General features: G+C 59.2%; 9 protein-coding genes across 9 annotated transcripts; 6 read left to right on the forward strand and 3 right to left on the reverse strand.

Moving 5' to 3' along the window:
* The first annotated feature begins 34 nt into the window (after positions 1-34).
* SPRG_08752 (hypothetical protein) lies at positions 35-1,139 on the forward strand. Its single transcript, XM_012347984.1, has 5 exons — positions 35-96; positions 145-337; positions 387-586; positions 639-759; positions 807-1,139. The coding sequence occupies exons 1-5, from the start codon at positions 64-66 to the stop codon at positions 1,058-1,060; spliced, it is 801 nt and encodes a 266-aa protein (XP_012203374.1). The 5' UTR covers positions 35-63; the 3' UTR covers positions 1,061-1,139.
* Positions 1,140-1,419: 280 nt separating this feature from the next.
* SPRG_08753 (hypothetical protein) lies at positions 1,420-2,532 on the forward strand. The gene is made up of 6 exons (XM_012347985.1): positions 1,420-1,508; positions 1,560-1,631; positions 1,684-1,791; positions 1,839-1,922; positions 1,971-2,089; positions 2,133-2,532. Exons 1-6 carry the CDS (start codon positions 1,440-1,442, stop codon positions 2,473-2,475), a joined length of 795 nt encoding a protein of 264 aa, XP_012203375.1. The 5' UTR covers positions 1,420-1,439; the 3' UTR covers positions 2,476-2,532.
* Positions 2,533-2,558: 26 nt separating this feature from the next.
* On the forward strand, positions 2,559-5,673 carry SPRG_08754 (hypothetical protein; the record flags this gene model as incomplete). The annotated part of the gene is made up of 8 exons (XM_012347986.1): positions 2,559-2,902; positions 2,960-3,881; positions 3,925-4,182; positions 4,229-4,389; positions 4,444-4,582; positions 4,689-5,149; positions 5,198-5,369; positions 5,422-5,673. The coding sequence occupies 8 exons, from the start codon at positions 2,559-2,561 to the stop codon at positions 5,671-5,673; spliced, it is 2,709 nt and encodes a 902-aa protein (XP_012203376.1).
* A 343-nt stretch (positions 5,674-6,016) lies between these two features.
* SPRG_08755 (hypothetical protein) lies at positions 6,017-6,903 on the forward strand. The gene has a single exon (XM_012347987.1). It carries the CDS (start codon positions 6,038-6,040, stop codon positions 6,698-6,700), a length of 663 nt encoding a protein of 220 aa, XP_012203377.1. The 5' UTR covers positions 6,017-6,037; the 3' UTR covers positions 6,701-6,903.
* A 161-nt stretch (positions 6,904-7,064) lies between these two features.
* Positions 7,065-8,307, reverse strand: SPRG_08756 (hypothetical protein). The gene is made up of 2 exons (XM_012347988.1): positions 7,723-8,307; positions 7,065-7,672 (listed from the first exon to the last, which is right to left on the reverse strand). Exons 1-2 carry the CDS (start codon positions 8,282-8,284, stop codon positions 7,143-7,145), a joined length of 1,092 nt encoding a protein of 363 aa, XP_012203378.1. The 5' UTR covers positions 8,285-8,307; the 3' UTR covers positions 7,065-7,142.
* A 602-nt stretch (positions 8,308-8,909) lies between these two features.
* Positions 8,910-10,417, forward strand: SPRG_08757 (hypothetical protein). The gene is made up of 8 exons (XM_012347989.1): positions 8,910-9,019; positions 9,066-9,191; positions 9,243-9,363; positions 9,408-9,554; positions 9,611-9,684; positions 9,737-9,905; positions 9,955-10,048; positions 10,097-10,417. Exons 1-8 carry the CDS (start codon positions 8,950-8,952, stop codon positions 10,160-10,162), a joined length of 867 nt encoding a protein of 288 aa, XP_012203379.1. The 5' UTR covers positions 8,910-8,949; the 3' UTR covers positions 10,163-10,417.
* On the reverse strand, positions 10,400-11,112 carry SPRG_08758 (hypothetical protein). The gene is made up of 3 exons (XM_012347990.1): positions 10,757-11,112; positions 10,621-10,713; positions 10,400-10,573 (listed from the first exon to the last, which is right to left on the reverse strand). Exons 1-3 carry the CDS (start codon positions 11,087-11,089, stop codon positions 10,436-10,438), a joined length of 564 nt encoding a protein of 187 aa, XP_012203380.1. The 5' UTR covers positions 11,090-11,112; the 3' UTR covers positions 10,400-10,435.
* Positions 11,113-11,666: 554 nt separating this feature from the next.
* Positions 11,667-12,985, forward strand: SPRG_08759 (hypothetical protein). Its single transcript, XM_012347991.1, has one exon. It carries the CDS (start codon positions 11,693-11,695, stop codon positions 12,926-12,928), a length of 1,236 nt encoding a protein of 411 aa, XP_012203381.1. The 5' UTR covers positions 11,667-11,692; the 3' UTR covers positions 12,929-12,985.
* On the reverse strand, positions 12,952-16,385 carry SPRG_08760 (hypothetical protein; the record flags this gene model as incomplete). Its single annotated transcript, XM_012347992.1, has 21 exons — positions 12,952-13,045; positions 13,091-13,405; positions 13,450-13,513; positions 13,569-13,609; positions 13,661-13,714; positions 13,765-13,936; positions 13,980-14,014; positions 14,097-14,318; positions 14,373-14,494; positions 14,538-14,627; positions 14,673-14,826; positions 14,876-14,908; positions 14,954-15,031; positions 15,080-15,169; positions 15,237-15,470; positions 15,521-15,589; positions 15,639-15,863; positions 15,913-16,000; positions 16,047-16,148; positions 16,200-16,268; positions 16,312-16,385. The coding sequence occupies 21 exons, from the start codon at positions 16,383-16,385 to the stop codon at positions 12,995-12,997; spliced, it is 2,382 nt and encodes a 793-aa protein (XP_012203382.1). The 3' UTR covers positions 12,952-12,994.
* Positions 16,386-16,699: the final 314 nt, after the last annotated feature.

Below are 16,699 nucleotides of genomic sequence, written 5' to 3' on the forward strand. Positions count from 1 at the left end.
CACTTGATGGCTTGGTCAACGGCTTCTTTCTCAAGTCGCCCAGTTGGCAGTTTGGAAAAAGCTATGATCCGCCGCATCGCCCTCGCTGTGCTGCACGTACGTGCGCCTTGAGTGTTGCCTCTGCCGCAGTAGAGTACGTACTAGGCCGCGCCACTGGTCATCTTTCTGCTCATGTGCATCTGGATGGGGGTGACTCTGACTGCGTACAAGACGAGCGTCCTTGGCCAAGTGACGGCCGTGGACTTGGCCGGCTTTTCGGTGCGCTACGCCGACGCGCACCTCTTCAACTGGCACCCGGTGCTCATGACGTTTGGCCTCCTCTTCTGCTCGTACGAAGGTGGTACAGGGTTCGATCCTGTTCTGCCGCTGACTTTTTTTTAACGTAGCGGCGCTCGTGTTCGTGACGGCGCCGTTTGACCACAACACCAACAAGATTGTGCACGCGTCGTTGCATGGGATGTCGCTGCTCTCGGCGGTGCTGGGCGCGATCGCTGTCTTCTCGTATCACTTTGCCCAGAAGATTCCCAATCTGTATAGCCTCCACAGCTGGCTCGGGCTGCTCACGGTCGTCGCCTTTCTGGAGCAGGTCCCCGCTATATTGTCTGCGGCTGCGTAGACGGATTTGTGTGTGTGGATAGGTTGTCGTTGGCTTTGTGGCGTTCTTGTACCCGCGTCTCGCTGCGCGCTGGCGGCTCGCGCTGGTGCCGTACCATGTTGGCTTTGGTGTCGCCGTTCTCGGCCTCGTGGCCGCCACGATCGGTAGCCTCGTCGATGTGTCTGGCGTCGTCTGACGGGAGTCTTGGTAGTGACTGGGATTATGGAGAAGCTCGGGTTCAACGGCTCGTGCAACATTTCCGGCAAGCTCGACGGACGCGACGTGCACGGCTACATGGCACCGGACTGCATGCTCGGCAATGTGATTGGGCTTTTGGTGGCGCTGACGTTTGGAAGCGTTGCGATGACGGTGATCGTCTCGAAGCTGCCGACGCCGCCCCGAGGCCCCATCGAGCTGGCGATGGACGGGACGGAGACCGTGCCGTTGATGGCCCATGACGACTGAAGGGCTCATGGACCTCTTGTGTAGTTGAGTGTGCCTACCTCTTTTCCCAGCTGTGTGAAGGCGTAACCTATAAGAACCGTTTTGGTTGAAGCAGATCGAGGACGAGAGATCGGATCCCTTCAACGCAGAATGAAGCGTGGATTTGTCGTGATGTTTGGGTTGGTCATGTTGCAGACGTATGCGCTGGTATGGACCTTGACCTTGCTTTCCATCGACCGTCCCTGTGGCCTGCAAGTGCTCTCGAGTTCTTTTGACGTTGGTTGGTCTTTTGGCGCCAAATCCAAATCCAGAAAAACGTGCCAGCTGGGGCAAAACCTCTGGAGATGCATATTCGATACGCATGTAATTGTAGAGGCTTGCCACAAATCGCACCAGCATCATGGAGTTCTTCGCGGCCTCGCCCGAGGTGGATGCCACCGCGCTCTTGAAGGACGCCATCGTTGTCGCGGTACTTGCGATGGATGTAGATCAGCGGCCTCACCATCGCCTCTACGCGTAGCCCGCCATCTCGTTCGCCAACATGGGCCAACTGGTCGTCGACGTCCTCGTCAACTCGGCGCTTGGACAAGTGGTCGCACTCGGCGCTACGTCCGCAGGATGCTCATGCTCGCTCTGGTCTCTAGATGGACATGCAGCGCGTCGGCTACTTGTTCTCGAAGCGCGTGGCGCCGATGGCCGGCGCGGCGGCGTTTGCCACCCAGGCCGCGGGCGACCTCTGCCTCAACATGGAGGTCAGTTCTCATCCTCTCTTGCTTGCAAGGTCTCCACAACAGGTTAGGTCTACCTCATGTCGTACCCATTGCCCAACTCGTCGGCGGTGCAAAAGGTCGCCTTTGTGCAGCAGCGCACGTCGGTGCTCCCCGTACGATCGCAGTGCCATGCCCATGGTAGAGCGAACACTAACGAATAGGGTCAAAGCGCTGCGTTCGTCCGTGAGTTTGTTGCGTGGACCAAGCTCGTGCAGGCGGCCTCTGTGCTTTTGCTCGCGGGCGCCGACAACATGCTCTGTCACGACCGCGACATGCACGTGTACGTCCGCAGCGTGACGCGTTTGCATCCTGAGTGGACGTAGGCACCGCATCAAGTGGGCGGGCGCCAACGGTCCTTTCTTCAACGACGCGTTCTTGGCCATGATCCCGCGCCTGCCGCTGGCCGACGGCGACGCGACGGTGTGGGACGCGACGCGTGGCACGGGCCTCGCGCCGGCCATGGACCGCGAAGCCGCCTCGCAACACATGAACTTTCTGTCGTTCGTGCTCTTCTGTGCTGAGGGCAACAACGTGCCGGACGCTGTGTACCTCGCGAGCTGTGTCGCCCAGTACCTCCAGCTGCCGCCGGCGTCGTTCAAGCTGCAGCTGCCGCCGTCCTGGAGCCATTTGTTTGGCCGGGACCCGTCCGTCTCGCTCTTCTTGTAGATTTACCGTAGCTTTGGCCTAAAACGGAAAAATACGACGACAACCTTTCGATCGCGTACGGTTTCGTCCTAGAGCCGAGGCCCATGTCGGCGTCGCTCGAGACAACCGAGACCAGCCATATCAACGCAGCGGCAACCAACCAGCCGGCCGGAGAGGTACCGCCGCTCGAAGAAGATGCAGCCGGAATTGCCGCGCCGCCAGCACCCGACATGCACGAGAACGCTGCCGCGCCAGAGACCACCGAGGTGCCCACGACAACTGCGACCGCGCCGCTTCTCGTGGCCGTCAGTAGTGTCCCACCCGCACTGCCGCGTCAAAAGCCTCAGAAAAGAGTTCAGTTTGCATCGCCCAAACGCCGGGCGCTCTCGTATGCAACCAAAGCGACGCCCGCGGGCACGACGCCTCGTCGCTTTCCAATCGTTTTTGGGTACGCCTCTGCGTGAACATGTAGTACTTGATTGTATGCCTGGCATTGATCCGATAGCCGATCTTCACACCGCGTCGTCGTGACGGCGCCGATCGAGCAGCTCGTGGCGGCCGAGGCAGCGTACACACTACCACCGATGGCGCCGCTGTTGTGGAAGGAGCGCTTTGCACTCGGGTACGCCGGTACGAAGCGCGTGTTAGCACTGCGCGCCAGTGCGCCGATCGTCGACGAGCTCACATTTTCGAGCAAGGACGCGGGTTTCTCGCGTCCGCTGGTTCTCGCACTTGGCGCGGCGTACTGCACGACGATCACATCGATTGCCATGCCACGCTGCGGCCTGGATAGCGCGACGGCCCTCGCCTTGTTTCGCCTGCTGAAATCGAGTACTTCGATCTCGTCCATCGATGTGTCGGACAATGGCCTTGGTGACGACGACATGCCCGCGCTCTGCGCTGCGCTGCGCATTAACACGTCGCTGACGCGGCTTGTGCTCACGCGCAATGGCCTCTCGGCGCGGAGCTTGCGGTGTCTCGCACTGGCGCTGCAAGACAACATGGACGGCAGTCTCCTCTCGCTCGACTTAAGCTACAACCCGCTACTGGCCGCGAGTTCGCAGCTGCTCGCCGACTGTTTGAGTGTCAACGAGACGCTGACGAGTCTCAACGTCGCGGCCACGCACGTCGTAGAGTCGATCGTGCTCTCGGGGCTGTGGCGAAACTACACATTGCACGAGCTCCAGCTGCAGCAGCTCGACGGGCCATCGCCTCGTATGGCGACCGACGAGAACGGCCGGCTCGCGCAAGACCACTTGAACATTTCGCACGCACCCGAAGTCATTGAGGGCTTGCGCCGAGCAACCTCGGGCTTGGCTCACTGCAATCTCACGGGCGTGCTGCTGCCGATCCAGACCATCAAGAGCTCGCGCTGGATCCGGTTGCCAGCGGCATCGCTCAACGAGCTCGACGGACGCGTCATTGCGGTAGGATGCGTCGTCGTCACGCTCCCGCCGACACGGCACTTAGGGCTTGTTGCACCAAAATCTCTCGCTGCTCGAGCTCGATCTGGCGTCCAACCACCTCGGCGCGGAGTCGGTGGCCGCGATCATGGTCGCTATGCAGGCATGCCCGACGCTGCGCACGGTTGACTTGTCGGACAACGGTGTTGGCGCCTACATTGGCGAGGCTCTTGGGCAGAGTCTCACCGCCAACACGACCGTGGGGACGGTCAAGGTAGCCGCGTTGATCCATGACGTTCAGCAGCTCCGCGGCAACAGCGACGAGGTGCCCACGGAATGATGGCGTCATGCTACACTGATCGTCGTTGTAGGTCGACGAACTCAACATCACAAAAGAGATGCTCGCAGAGCCACTGGACTTTTGGATTGTCACGATGCTACTGGGCGTGAACCGAAGAACGGTGATCTTCAACGAGCTCCAGATTCCGCCGTTGGAGGACCACATTGACTACTGCCATACGCACCTCGCCGAGTACTACCTTGTTTTTTCCCTCATCTTCGTAACGCTATCACTCTCGGTGGCTAGTTACGAAGCGTCTTTTCTCGCGGTGCGCATTCGGCATCACTCGCACCTGCAAGTGCTGCAGCTCAATTGCTGCAGCTTGACGTCGTATGCTGGTGTCGTGCTGGCCGACGCGCTTCGGAACCATACCGTGCTTCAACACGTACGATCTCAAGTGCAACCTCAAAAGCAAAAGTGCAATCTCAAAATCCCTAGGTCTCGCTTGAAAAAATGCGCTCGGACCCATTGGCGGCCGCGCGATCACCGAGTGCCTCGAGCACAACCATAGCCTTACCCATTTGAACTTGAGCTGGAACCAACTCAACAACGACGGCGTACTCCCACTGCGCGTCTCGCTGGCCGCCAACCGGGCGCTGCGACGCCTCGATCTCCGCGGCAACGCCATTAGCACGATCGGCATCGTGGCAATCGGCACCGGCATCGCCGCCAATGCGTGCTTGGAAGAGCTCTACTTGCGCTGGAATGACGTGGCACCGCGCGGCGCGACGAGCCTCGCCACTGCGCTCACACGCAACAAGAACCTCCGCGTCCTCGACATTGAGCAGCAGCACATGGAAGTCGACGGCGCCGTTGCCTTTGCCGCCATGCTTCGTAGCAACAAGGCGCTTACGGTGCTGAATTTGCGAAGCGACCTCGTGCTACACCCGACGACGACACTCACAACGGACGGCGCGACAGCACTTGCGATGGCCCTGCGCGAGAATACCACGTAGCCCACGACGATGGGTTTCCTCTAAAAGAACTCGTTTGCGTCTAGGCTCAAGGAGCTCAACTTGGCCGAGAATAGGTTGACGGTCGAAGGCTGCGAAGCGCTCATTGGCGGTGTCGCCAATCTACGACTGCAAAAGCTCGATCTCTCGTACTCGGAGCTGACGAGCGAGCTCGCGGCTGCTTTCTTTGCGCAGCTCGCCCACAACACGTGCATGGAGGTCGCCTTTCCATCACAAATGCGGCGACTCAAACGACTTGGGCTGGCCATAGGAACTCAATGTGGAACACAACAACATTGGGCCCGACGGCTTCAAGGCGTGCTTGCGCGCGCTCTGCGTGAACCGAACGCTGCGCAACCTCAACATTGGCTACTGCCACGTCACGGAAGAGGGTATGATACTCGTCGAGAAGCAGGCACGGCTCTTCGCGCTGCTCCGGCTTCGGCTCGTCGGTAACCGCGTGACGCCAAGCACCAAAGCGCGGCTACAGGCGCTGCATGTCAGTGTCGTGCTTGATATTTAAAGCCCACAAGAACGTGACAACGTTTCTTGTGGTGAGTTCTCGAACCTCGGTGCACGGTTGGGAATGTGATCCATCGCATGTTTTCTTCTTGATACGTACCCCCACTGCGCAATCGTGGGTGCCTTCTGCCTTCTACCGCGCGACGCATCAAGACACAGCTGGCGCAGTGTCCACGGCTGCGAAAAATAGCGCTAACTGTGCGCCGACGTGGCCGTTCCGAGGCGTTACGTACGTGGCGGCCTCCGACGAGAGATAGGCTCCTTGAACCGACCATGTCTCATATCGGTGTCGGCTGGAGTAGCCGGGCGCCGGGCAATTGCGCAGCGGTGGCTGATCATTTTCCAATTAGCATTTTCCAATTAGCATGACCAGCAGCAACAACAACAACGACCACACGACGAGCGCCCTCGCGGTGCTCACCAACACCCCGCTCCTCCAACTCGTGTGCGCCTACCAAGATGGCCTCACGCCCGAGCTCTCGAGCGTCTTCCTCATGTACCGTCGACGCATGCAGCGTTCGCTGGTGCCGCAGAAGAAGCAGATTCTTGCCAAGAAGGACATGTTCCGCGGCCATGTCGCCTTGAAGCTCGTCGAGAAGGGCGACGTCGCGATGCTCTACGAACTCGAGCGCCAAATTCCGACCGGGTATGCGCGCCCGCCTCGCAACGAATCGAGCTATGTCTATGGCATCAACACGGCGGCGGCGCGCGGCCAGCTCGATGTCGTGCGCTTCCTCCATCAACACGACCTGGCCAAGTGCTCGAAAAAGGCCATGGACGACGCCGCCTCCAACGGCGACCTCGCCATGGTCACCTACTTGGACAAGCACCGAAACGAAGGCTGCAGCCTCGCAGGGTACATCTTGGCCGAGAAGCACGGCCACCGCGACGTCGTCGAGTACCTCCTCGCCCACCGCCCGCAAGACCAGAACAAGTGCCCGCCTTCGGACCCGCAGTTTGTGCTGCACCCGCTGCTGTCGTCGGCCGCCGACGCGCTCGCCAAGGTGCCAGCCTGCGGCGTCCAATAGCCAAGAGGCAGCTCGAAACTCACCTTGCACTCTCCTGCTGCCACGTATGTCTCACCGACGTTTTCACTGGCGTTGTCGCACAAGGCCCCACGCTGCCTCTCCGCGCTTGCTGCTCTACATGTCCTTCCGATGCATATATCTATCTATCGATGTAGCTAGTCCATGCTTGCTTCCATAACACAACAGAGACGACCGAACGTCCAATGCTTTGCTTTTCCAAGTTGAAGTTGCCACCAAATTTAACAACGAGATCGCGATTCTCAGAATCCTTTGGTACCCACCGTGGCTGCAAGAACAAAACTGGTTCGGCAGCTTTGTTCTCGTGCTACTCAAGCTGGCAAAGCCGACGCCAGACCGTAAAATGCGGGCCTCTCATCTCTGTTTGGGGGTTAAAAGAGGTCAAAGGTTCGGAGGTTGGCCGTCTATTTCGTCTGCTGTGATATTACGCTGGGGCGATCGGGCAGAGGCACACGGGCGTCGGGATCTCGATCGACTCGCCTGTCGGCTCGAGCGACCCGTTCGATGCCAAGCGGTACGTCAAGATCGAGTCCGAGTTTTGGTTGGCCGACACGACCAGGTCATTGCCAAGAAAGGCAAAGTGACGGGGGAAGCTGCCGCCGCTCGACACAAACGTCGGGGCATCGACGCGGCCGTCGGCCGCGATCGGAAACGTGACGAGCGTATCGTCACCGCGGTTCGAGACGACGACCGCGCGGCCCGACGGCGCCACCTGCACCTCGGCGTTGAGGCTAAACGCGTCCGAGTGCGCGCGTTCGGGCCGACGTGTCGAGACCGTTTGCAGCGGCGTGGCTGCGAGCGACCCATCGCCTTCGAGTGCAAAGACGCCGAGGCTGTTGCTCAGCTCATGAACGACGTACGCCACCGGAAGCGTCGGGTGCAACGACATGTGTCGCGGACCGGCGCCCGGCGGCTGCGGCACAAACGCACGGGCGCTATGGGGCTCGAGCGCACCTGGTTCGCGGTGTTATAACATGCTGCAGAGAGATCGCAAGGTCTCATACCTGTCGCCGCCTCGAGCGTCAACTGCATGACCTTGTCGTTCCCGAGGTCCAGCGCGAACAAGGTGGCGCCTGCCCACGTGGTGCTGTGGCAGTGGGGGGCTTCCTGGCGGGCGGCGTTGACGAGGCTCGCGCCCGTAAACTGCTGGATGCTCGACGCGGGCGCGATCGAGCCATCGGCTCGGATCGGGTACAGCGCGACGTTCCCGCCGCCATAGTTGGACACGGCCACGTAGCGCCCGGATGGGTCCACCGAGGCGTGGCAGGGATACGTGCCATGCGACGGCTCGATGTTCTTCAACGTAAGCTGGCCGTCGGCGCCGATCGCGTAGGCGCGGACAAAGCCCGTCGCTTGGCCGTTCATGTCGTCCGCACACTCGTTGACGACGAAGGCGACGCCGTTGGCCGCAGCGACAAACGACGGGTTCACACCCACGTCCGTGACGCCGAGGAGGCTCATCTTGCCCGTCGCGTGGTCGACCGAGATGGCGTAGACTCCCTTGCCCTTGCCGTCGACATGGTCTTCCTTGCGGGTGTACGTCCCCACCAGCACTCGTGTAGCCATGGTACGCCAAAATCCAAATCTGCCAACTGGATTCCACTGGAATTCCAATGACGGCCAGCCTGTATACACATACAAACATCAAGTGTAGGTATCCAAGCCAGTGTATATTCCAGTACCCGAAACGAAGTGCTACAGGCGCCCATGGACGAGTGACGCGAGAGGCCATCACGCTGCATGATAGCTGTTACCATTCCTCTGCTTGCCGATACGCGTGGCATGACCTCGTGCCATGATGCTTTCACAAGCTTGAGAGACTTGTCTTTCAATTTGTTGCCGCGTGAGTTGATTTTTGAGTTTGAGTCGTCGGTACCTTCCTACCGGTACTCGCACGTGTTCAATTGGTTTCTCAAGCCCGGACACGTCACAAAGAAGCAAGCAGGGGCTTATGCTCTCAGCTAGGACTCTCAGCCAGACTCTCAGCTATGCCATGCTCCCAGCTGGTGTGCTCTCTTAAAAGCACTCGACGCCAGCTCAACTCCGCCGTCGCCGCAGGACAACTCAATGCGTTCCAACGGAAATCTTGAAGTGCGCTACAATAGGACTGGGCAAGTACAATCCCACCGTGATCCTGCTACAGAGACTGTTGGGTCAATGATCTCAAAACGAAACTCAAAACTCAATACAAAGCAGTTGCCACAAGGGTCAGTTACCAAGGTCCGAAAGCGATGCTCGGGGTGTGGTCCATGACAGCGAACGACGCGCGGGGCGCCTTTAGCATGGCCGAGCTCAACGAGGGTCCGCGGTCCCCACGTGCAATTTTACGCTGAAGATGTGTTTTTAGCCACGTCCAACCACGTCGCGACCGCGTCGTTTCGAAAGGACTACCTCGCGTACTGCAAGCTCATGGCACTCGTGCCCCACCCCAAGCTCTTGCCCAACTTTGACGAAGAGGACAAAGACTGTCTTCGTACGACGCTTCTCTCGACGAGGACCCTCTTCCATGCGGTATGCGATATAGACCAGAACTACGACGAGTCGGACGTGGCCACCGTCACGGTGCGCAACTGGATGCTGGACATGCCATCGCTCCTGCTCATGGACTTGGCGCTTCAGCGGGCGACGTCAGTCCACACACTCGTGTACAAACTGTCTTATGTGGCGACACCCATTTGAGAGATCGTAGCCTCTTCAACGTGTCCTTGACCGTCCCGCAGCTTCAGTTTGTCTGCACGCAGCTACCGTCGACAAGCCTCAAGACTCTGCACTTGGAGTGGAATGACGTGCCGCCGCCGCTCAGCACAGACACCATCGCCGAGGACCACACCGCGTGGTACTCATATGTGGCAGCCACCATGTTGCTTATGAAGCACATATTGATACGATTAGCTTTGCCAACTTGCTGGCGGCGCCGACGCAGCTGACGCAGCTTTCGCTCCGCGCCAACGGCATCTCGGCCGAGGGTAGACGCACGTTCGTCCTATGCATATATCCGCACCAGCAATATTGCATTAGGCGCCATAGCGTTGGCGGATACGCTCAAGCAGAACGCGACGTTGACGCAGCTCAACTTGTTCCGGAACCGCATTGGCGATGCCGGGGTCGAGGCGCTCGCGCAAGCGCTCTCTGAGAACAAGACGCTGCAGCACCTCTCGGTCGCCAACAATGGCGTCTCGGGCGCCGGGTACGAAAGGCCTGCTGTGACGACTGCACTTGAGCGTCTTGTGGTATAGCGCGCTGTCTTTGGTGCGAGCCATCACACGCTTTGTCGTGTCGGAAGCCCAGCTCAAGCAACTCGCCGACATGGAAGTGCTTGTCCAAACGGCGGTGCGTGCGACTGCCATAGCACGAGGAGACGCCTGCACTTGCCGGTAGCTCGAGACGGCCAAGAAGCAGAAAAAGAAATCGACCGCACCGACGTTCTCAGAGAGCTCAACATGATTGAAACCGAGAGTATTGACGGCGTAGTGTACGGCCTCGGCAACAGCACGCTGCAGTCGATTTCGCTCAGCGGCAACGAGCTCTCGGATGTCGAGCGCGACCTCCTCCCGCTGCAGCAGCTACTGGAAGCGTTCGACGAGAAGCTGCAGACGCATTTTGCAGGTCTCAAAGTCCAGCGCATGTTTACGCCCGGCCAGCTCACTGGCTTGAGCAAGCCGCTCTCAACCTTTCTCGTACTCTAAAACCAAAAGCTACGTTTCTGAAAGCGTGGATTTATCGGGTCTTCGAAGGCATGCTGTCAGCGTCGTGGACGAGCGCGCTCACACGAGGGTACACACACAGCATCATGAAGCTTAGCAGCGCAAGCGCGACGCCAATGAGCGTCAAGGCGCTGACGGGGATCCCGACGACCTAGAGCACACGATGGCATGCGGATTTGATACAAGCAGGTGCGGTACCAGCTCCTCGAGGAGAATGTCAAACGTGGTCGCGCGACGAGCGAGCTCGTCGGCGCTCAAGCGGTACGAGACGCCCTCGACCTGCATCGTCACCTACGCGTGGTCTTGCTTCGATTGATTCATGAGGTCCTACTACCTCGACGTACTGCGCACGGCCTTCCACGCCGCCCGTCACAAACGTCTTTTCCGTGTTGAGCATACGTCGCATGGCGCCGTGGCTACGTTGGCGCTCGGCCTCGTCGTCGTCCACGATGCGCAGCTTGAAGAAGCTCGGCGTCGTTGCGCGGTACGAAAGCTTGACCTCGTACGCTTGGCCCGGCACCGTCTCGAGCGCATAGACGACGGGGGCACCTGGGTAGATGACCTGTCCTACGGCGAGGATGTTCGGCGTCAGCGCCTTCACGTTAGCTGCAACTGCAAGGCTCGTCCATGCCAGGAGCAGCAGCGCTGCCAGACGCGTCGCCAGCATCCGTCACCTGGTACTACTTTATCCGGACATTGCCGGATAGGCTACACGTATCGTCATCCGGTTACGTAAGCCGCCATCCGGATACCCAACCGCCTCCACGTGGCCGCGCCGTACTCTCCGGTCATTCCGAGAAAAAGCTCGGCAGCGTGGCGGTGCTGGCAGCTTATGATCCTGCAGAGGCCGCAGCGTAATGGCTCGTGTCCATGAGACCATGTCTCGTGCATCACGGCGCCTGTCGGTCGACTCGAAGCAAAGTGGCGTCTTTTCCGTGTGACGGAATGTATGTTGACATACAAACCGCCAGTCTAAAGTGAGTGGAGGTCCACTCGCGAGGGGTCGGGGTCCAAAAGTTTGGAATTAAAAAGCAGTTTGTGTCAATAAAATACCAACAATCACGCGATCTTTACTGAATGTGTGTCATAAAATACAATGCCTGCGATGCAAGGGCGACGCATTTAAATAAAAGCACAAACAGCTTGGACTTTGTATACCGAGCAGGCCACGGAATGTTGAAGGGACCCCATACAAAAAGCTATATGTTGCAGAGAATGCTGGTCGGGCCCGACACTCGCCAGTTTGGAAATACCCTGTCGGACGACGCACATGACCCGGAAGCCGACCGACCTGAGCATGATGGGCGTGCCCCCGAGCCACCCGAACCCGCTCAAGCGCACGCGCAGCGCGACGGCGCGAGAGGCGACGGAGCTGCCGCCGACGATGCCAAGCATGCCCAGCATGCAGCTCAGCATGCTCAACAACGGCGGCTTGCCCTCGATGTTGCCGAGCCTCGAGCGCCGCAGCTCGTCGACGTTCTCGATTAGCAGCCTCATGCCACTGGACCGAGGCATGAGCAACATGGGCAACATGGCGCTGCCGGTCTTCCACAGCTCGGCAGAGCCGCCGTCGCGCCAGAGCTCGATGCTCGTGTCCGAGTACATGTACCCGGCGGACATCCAGCCCATGACGTTTGACGACAAGCAGCGCCTCGTGCACCGCATCACGATGCTGCCGAGCCAGTACCTCCGCGGCCTCATCGACGTCATTAAAAAGTACCAGCCCGACACGGTGCGCCAGCTCGACGAAGAGTATGTCTTTGACTTGGAGCAAATGCGCGAAAACACCGTGTATGCGATCCAAGACTACGTGCAGATCGCCTTCTCAGAACTCGACGAGTACGTCAAGACGCTCACGACCGCGTCCAAGCCGTCGCAGCATTCGATGGGCATGAACATGATTGAGAACTACGAGGCGCCGCGGTATGGGGCATCGGCCAAGTCGAGTCTCGACGAGCCGCAGTCCAAGCGCCGCCACACGGTCACGTCCGCGGCCGTCGACAATGCGACCAAGCAAGTGCTGCAGACGAACGGCCAGATCAAGTTTATGGAGCAAGTCGAGATGTACTCGAAGCCCAAGACGAGCAAGACGAAGACCAAACCGTCGCAGCGCCACCAGTGCGAGACGTGCCAAAAGATGTTTCGCGGCCGGTCCGAGCTCCAGAACCACATCCGCACGCACACGGGCGCCAAGCCGCTCGTGTGCTCGTACGCGGGCTGCGGCAAAACGTACGCGCACAGCTCCAACCTGCGCGCGCACGAGCGCAGCCACGAAGGCATCAAGCCCTACGTGTGCCACTACGACGGCTGCGGCAAGCGGTTCGCGCACAGCGTGTCGCTCAAGGAGCACATTTGGATGCACGCTGGCGTCCAGCCGTACGAGTGTCCGTTTCCGGGCTGCGGCAAGCGGTTCACGCAAGTGTCTAACTTTGCCCGGCACAAGAAGCTCCACGGCGCCGCGGCCTCCAAGGCCTCGAGCGCCAACGAGTCGACCGTCAACTTGTAGACGCGTCTCGCCGTATTTAACATCCCGTGTCAGTAATAACCCATTATTTCTTGCGTACTTATCGCCTCACTGTTGCGTAAAGACGATGCTCAGCGGGTCGTTCTCGTCGTCCTTGCCCTAGCAATGTGCCATTAGGACATACCAAGACCCGCTTCCTCGTACCTCGAGGGACGGTCGAGGTGTACGGGGCGATAACAATGTGCGCGGCGACGGCGACAGCGGCTTGACGATGGTTCGGGACGACCGCTTGAGCGCCATGAGGCTAAGCGGCTCGCTGGGCACGGCGCCGCTAAAGGACGCGGGGCGGTGCAGCGTTGGCTCGATTGTCTCGAGCGCCAGCGCCAAGGACGACGTCGGTGGCGACGAGGATGGCGTCTTGGCGTCCGCGTTGTTGCTCGGCTCGTTCGTCGGCTTGGACACGCGGTGCCAAATCATCTTGTAGTAGTCGACTTCTTTGAGCAAGTGTTGTTGCTTCTCCTACGCAGCCGATTGATCGCAAATGACGTGGCGAGCGGGCGTACGTGGCTCAATCGGACTTGTTCCTTGTAGAGCGACTGGTACTCTTGCACGCTGCGCTCGACCGAGCTACTCCAAGTAATACGTCAGTCGTTCCGCGGTCCTGAAGAATATGAACAAAGACCTTGCATGGTCTTCACTCTTTTGAATCGTTTCCTTGAGCGCCTGCTCGAGAGATTGAATCTCATATGCATTGGGTAGGAGATGGTGTCGTACCACACACTTGGCTTCAAGCTCCTTGATCTGGACTTCTTTTTGATGCTCGTTGTACTAATGACGATCTAGGGTCGATTGGCCGCGCCAAGCGAGCCACACTGTACCCGGAACTGCTCGTTCTGAAGGCGGAGTTGGGTCATCTGACACACGACTTCGTACTTTTCGTGGTCGAGGACGGCCTTGGCGTACTCGGTCACGTAGTGCGCATGCAGCTTCATCTCGACGAGCTTGCGCGACAGCATTTCCATGTGCTTTTGCGGGCTCTCCGAGACGGTTCTACGCTACTGCATTAACACCGCATCGATATGGGATCGCGCACGTGTGGTCGTCAGGACTGGCCAAGACAGGCTCCATCTACCACGGTAAAGCATCACTTCTTAAAACGATTATGCAGGCCGAGCGCCGCAGAGATCAAGAGTAGGAAGAGACGCCACACCTGCGAGGCCAGCGACTGCATCTGCGCCTCGGCTTTGGCTTCGAGCTCCTTGTTGCGCTCGCTCAACACGGTGTTTTGAGCCGAAATCGAGCTGTTGATCTCGTGCAAGGCAGTGATCGACGCTTCAAACTCGGCTGCCCGCGCATTGAACGTGCGATTTTGCTCGCTCAGAATCACGTGAACGTCCTTAAGCGCTTCGTTCTCGCTTCGGCAAAGCCGCAGCTACAGACGTTGTCACCACCAATACGACCCGAGACATCAAGGAAAGAGTAATACGTCTTCGGTGAGCTGCGTCACCTTGTCCATCGCGACGGCTAGTTGCGACTGGACCGCGTCCACCGATTGCGTTCGGTGGTGGCGCTGCGACTGGTTGTCGACGAACAGAAAGGACGAGAAGGCTGGTCATCATCATGGATCGCCATCTTGTGGCACGTGGTGTACCTTGCATGAGACTGTTGGACGACGACGGCGCCTCGACTGGCGCGGTCTGGCTGCCCACGTCGACGAGCGAAATGCAGTACGTCTGCGAGTCTACGCCTCGCGCTTCTGTAAACGTTTTGAAGCGACTCCACACACCGGTTGAGATGCTATGTTCGTGCTCCTCGGGCTCGAGCTCGAGCTCGTCGCGCTCGAGGCTCTCGCACTTGACGAGCAATGTCTCTTTCTCCGCTTGCACCTGCTGCAGCGTCGCGTGCAGCTCGGCGTTCTCTGCCAAGAGCGCTTGGTACATCTGCACGCAAACTTTCTGAGATACAAACGATCAGCTCATATGACGGTACCTCCTGGTACTCGGCAACGCCCAAGCTCTGCGTCTAGGGTGCCCATCTAAGCCAAATCCATCGGAACAGCGTGCAGACCTCGTGGAGGAGAGGCTCGTTCTTGATCTCTTTTGCCCGCATGCCAAACCGAACGGTCGAGATGGTTTCGGCCACGTTCTACAAGGTTTGGTGAGCCACACGCATCGAGCGCCGAAGGGAACGGACGTAGGAGCTCGCCGAGATGGTCACGATGAGGCAGGTCTTGGCATGCCCTCCGAGCGAATCTTGGAGCAGCCGCGTGAGCTTCGAGTCTCGGTACACGCGTTGTCAAGGCCACGGCTTGGAGAGAGATGCCATTTTGGATGCAAGTGAAAAAGGATATAAATGGAATGTGTTTCTTCCCCTCGACGAGCGCCTTGATGACGTTGCTGAGCGCCGAGAGACTCTTGTTGATGGCCCGCGCCTCGTTGAGCGTCTTGCCGGACGCCATGGTCTTGGCGACCATCTCGGAGCCCGCGAGGTCGACGACGTACATGGTCGCCTTCTTCTCCGTGCCGGCCAGCACATCGCGGCGCGTCATGTTGATCATGAGAATCGTATGGCTCCGGCTCGAGTCCTACACGCAGGGATGGTGCTCGATACTACTACTTTCGAGTCGAAGCGAACGTTGTTCATGCGTGTGCACGCAACGACGCGGTTGGTGTTGCCGCGCTCGACGAGCTGCAGCATGACCTCCTTATGACACGCGCCGTGTGGGTCCGTGAGCGTTTAGCCTCCAAGGTACCTCGGAGGTGGCCGGGACATGCGTGAGGTCGTCGACGTAGATGCCCCGCGGTCCGTTCTCGCGGATGCGCAAGTTCTTCTTGATAAAGTTGGGCTGCAAGAGATCTCGGATCTGCTCCATGTAGATCTCCAGGAACGAGCCCGAGAGCTCAAAGTGGACAGTCTCGGACGAGAGCATCCCGACGCGGTCAAAGATATCGTGCACGAGGCGCGCAATAAGCCCTTGCTACACCCATCCATGCTGTCTCAACCGACGGTCATGTAGGCGCACGAACCTCGTCGGGCTTGCTGCCAACGCCTTCCTTGGGCCCCAGTACGGTGTGCGTCTTGCCCGAGCCCGTCTGGCCGTACGCAAACACCGTACTACGCAGCGCATGCGTCTAGCGATGCAGCCGCGACGATGGCCTACCAGTTGTAGCCGTCGAGGAGGTCGACGACGAGCGACTTGGCCGTCGCCTCGTACACCTGGCGCTGCGTCGCGTCGTGCGGAAACACTTGATCGAACGTACAGCTAATTGCGCGAGATCTGCAGCCCGTTATTCTCGCCACGTCTTGTGCGTACCGGAGGTAGTCGGTCGAGAAGCCGTCTTCCGGGTTCACCTCGAGGGACTTGCCGTCGGGCGTTGCGACGCTACGGCGATCCATGAGCGGCGACGTCGCGACCTTCGGGGTACCAGTCGAGCCCGCCCTGCTTCTTCTCGAGCGCGTTCTGCGGTCGGACGCGGCAAGACACGTGGATGTTGCTCATGACGGACGATCCAAGACTGAGCCAAAAACAGCCCAACGAAACGGCCTGAAAACGACTGCATCGCACGCGGCCAGCAGTCCCTTCGGCCTCCGACTCGACGACACTGCTCGAGTCAGTCTCTTACGCAGTCGAGGCGACTTATACTCCATCGTCCTTGCGCACGTGGCAGCCATAGGAACCACGACGTTTGTCCAACGACAGGATGCTGGGAAGGTATCGATGGAGTGGGCTCTCCAACCCAACATGCACGAAGTCGTAACGCACGTCAGCGCGACGAAGCAGCCTCTCCAAGTACACGCAGCCATCTCCATTCG

This window comes from Saprolegnia parasitica (assembly GCF_000151545.1).
Source record: "Saprolegnia parasitica CBS 223.65 unplaced genomic scaffold supercont2.40, whole genome shotgun sequence".
In the NCBI taxonomy this organism is placed as follows: Eukaryota; Oomycota; class Saprolegniomycetes; order Saprolegniales; family Saprolegniaceae; genus Saprolegnia; species Saprolegnia parasitica.